This window comes from Ochlerotatus camptorhynchus, unplaced genomic scaffold (assembly GCF_037179485.1).
Source record: "Ochlerotatus camptorhynchus isolate MF236.1 unplaced genomic scaffold, CSIRO-AGI_Acam_v1.1 ptg000077l, whole genome shotgun sequence".
Classification (NCBI taxonomy): Eukaryota; Metazoa; Arthropoda; class Insecta; order Diptera; family Culicidae; genus Ochlerotatus; species Ochlerotatus camptorhynchus.
Genome location: NW_027040567.1, coordinates 9469990 through 9473092, shown reverse-complemented (window position 1 = coordinate 9473092; position 3103 = coordinate 9469990). Strand labels below are relative to the sequence as shown.

At 42.1% G+C, this 3103-nt stretch overlaps 1 protein-coding gene across 1 annotated transcript; it reads left to right on the top strand.

The window, feature by feature from the left end:
- The first annotated feature begins 244 nt into the window (after positions 1-244).
- LOC135697679 (pancreatic triacylglycerol lipase-like) lies at positions 245-1429 on the top strand. Its single transcript, XM_065217451.1, has 2 exons — positions 245-287; positions 352-1429. The coding sequence occupies exons 1-2, from the start codon at positions 245-247 to the stop codon at positions 1365-1367; spliced, it is 1059 nt and encodes a 352-aa protein (XP_065073523.1). The 3' UTR covers positions 1368-1429.
- The last annotated feature ends 1674 nt before the right edge of the window (positions 1430-3103 follow it).

Below are 3103 nucleotides of genomic sequence, written 5' to 3'. Positions count from 1 at the left end.
CATGCGTGTTGAACATAATCTTTGGCTTTCCGTGTGATCACGTAATTAACCATCAGCCCATTTGTCGCAAGATTAGATTACACCCTTGGCAATTATTCATTTTGGCAACATTTTGTTTAACTCCAAGTCGTTTTTCATTTTCGTACGCTTCACTCGGTTCTACCCATTATCGACGATAAGATTTCGTTTGAATCTATATAAATGACATTCACACCAACCATGAATATTCATACCACCAAACAGGATGAAATTACACGAACTACTGCTAGCTTTGGCTTTCGGCGTGGGTAAGAATACTCTATGTCGGTTACTTTGCATTTTTATTCTCAACAATCCTTCGTTTTCCCCAAGCATTCGCCCTTCCCATCGAGGAGTTCGGCCAGGAGCATATCTCAACCGATGAAGAACACGAACCTACCTGGTCGCTGGTTCCCGACGGCAACGGACACCTCCACTTGGTGAATACCGATCCCTATAACCTGGTCGGGCAGGAAGAACCTGAACTTCATTTCAACGCCGATAGTGACACCATCTTCCGGCTGTTCACCCGTGCTAACCGAAACACGGCTGGTCATGTTATTCAGCTGGGAAACGCCGGATCTTTGGGTGGTTTGTGGAGTGGAGGTCGTCAGACCCGACTGATCATTCACGGATGGAACAACAATGGAGGATCACCGGTAAATGTTCAAATCCGCAACGCATATCTTGATCGGGCAGATATCAATGTCATCACTGTCGACTGGGGAGCAGGTGCGCAGAATCCCAATTACGTGACCGCGCGGAATCATATCAATGCTGTGGGAGCGACTGTCGGTCGATTCGTGGATTTCCTGAATCTGAGCGGAGGACTGTCGTTCAACAACGTGTACATTGTGGGCCACAGTTTGGGAGGTCACACCGCCGGTATTGCTGGCAAACGTGTCACCCGAGGACGGTTGCATTCCGTAATCGCTCTGGATCCAGCTCTGCCGTTGTTCTCGATCAATGCACCAAACGAACGTGTCGCTCCAACTGATGCCAACTACGTCGAGGTCATCCACACCAATGGTGGTTTGTTGGGCTTCGATCTACCGATTGGACAGGCCGATTTCTACCCGAACGGTGGTCGTTCCCAGCCTGGCTGTGGAGTTGATGTAGCTGGAACTTGCGCCCATAGTCGGGCCTGGGAATTCTTCGCCGAATCGGTGCGAACCAATCCTAGCCGGTTCAATTCGGTTCGTTGTGCGAACTACGATCAAATCTTGAACAACAACTGCGTGTCCAGTGGTGCTAATAGGAACATGGGCGGAGAACCGTCGAACATCGGCATTGCCAATGGAGTATACCATCTGATTACGAACGGAGCTAGTCCGTTTGCTCGGGGTTAAATGCGTTGAGGGCATTGGTTATATCTCATTTTCATATTGAAAACATTGATAGTAGGAATGAATTATTTGTTGTTTTCAATGACCTTCGAACTTCCATGGGATTAAGTGCTTCTGTAGAAGCTTCTTGGCTAACTTGGCCTTTCGCAACCATCTAAAAACTCTAATAATGATGCAGATTTAAAAATTTTGCATGGCGTCTCGGTCTCAACTTTGAGCACATAGGGGAAATGGATGTAATGTTCGCCTAAATGCCCCTAATTTGGGCCCATACATAAATTCAGCAATTAACTAAACTTTCAATAGCGACCAAAAATATCTATTACTACCGTCCCAATGACGCGTTCATCTAGATAAAATTGATAAATAGCAGATTTTTAGCGATGGGCCCTATCTTAGATCCATAGGCCAACATTAGAGCCATTTCCCCCACACAGTTTATTGAGGGTTTTTTATGACTGTACTATTTTTACTTTTGTATATTATAAAACAAGTACCGTAATAAGAGTGCAAATTGATCATAGGGGTTTGTTTTTTGCTGTCCCGTATAAAATGTTCGGTGATAGATATCAAGAGAAATCATGTTAGCATTCTTTAGGAGCTTTTCTCAACAATAAAGTATCCCCTATGGCTCTAATGTTGGCCTATGGATCTAAGATTGGGCCCATCGCTAAAAATCTGCTATTTATAAATTTTATCTAGATGAACGCGTCATTGGGTCGGTACTTATGGATATTTTTGGTCGCTATTGAAAATTTAGTCGATCGCTGAATTTATGTATGGGCCCAAATTAGCGGCATTTAGGCCGACATTACATCCATATCCCCCTTATTACAGCATAAATTTTAGTTTTCGTTCAACAGCTTGCAATATCATCATTCAAACAAATAAATATAGGGCTGCAACAACTGTTGTGATTTGCTGGCAAGTTAATGTTTCTCTAAATTTAGTGTCACTGAAGTCGAAGTTTTTAAGATATTACGAAAAAAAAAGTTCCAATTGCCAAGAAATTAGAGGATTTTGAAAGAAATCGCCTACATTTAGGCGCAACAGTGTATTTTACGAAATCTGTTGGCATTTTTGACAAGGATTCTAACGGCTTATTCTGATTATGGAACCCACATTCATAAATCACTTTTACTTTTCACCGAGAAGCTATTTGATTTTGATGGAGCAATTTCACCCCATACCGAAATTTACAAATCGGAGATTTCAAAAATTTCTTTAAAATAAGCAAAAAATCTAATATAATTAGAAACCATGTAGAACGATAGAGTCCTCATACACACTTATAAATAACTAATTTTAAACGAGACGTAATCCATATTGGACGTAAATCATGGAACGTAAACAAACATTTCAGGCATAACATTTGATAACGGCACAAAAGCATATGTAAACAAACTTTCTAAGGCCCTTTACACGCGAACCAAAGTATGCCCACGCAAACCAACAACATCATCGGATAGGGGCAACTATCACCTTTCCGAAAGTGGTATTGGTTTGCGTGGGCGTACTTTGTCGGTGTATAATGTGTCACGCCAAGAGTGAAGCCAAGTCTACCTATCGAACTGTCAAACCAGCTACCTAGGTATTGCAATCAAATATAAAATATAATCGAAGAAATGATTTTTTTTTTTTTTTTTTTTTTTTTCCTTTGGTTTGTTTTTTCCGTCGATCTTGTTTTCCGTGCTGAGCACCAATGCTACCGACGTGCCAGGAAGGCAGCTCCCACACCT

Coding starts and splice junctions, on each gene's coding strand:
- LOC135697679 (XM_065217451.1), top strand. CDS start 245: ATGAAATTACACGAACTACTGCTAGCTTTGGCTTTCGGCGTGG. Junction 288..351: donor AGCTTTGGCTTTCGGCGTGG/GTAAGAATACTC, acceptor GTTTTCCCCAAG/CATTCGCCCTTCCCATCGAG.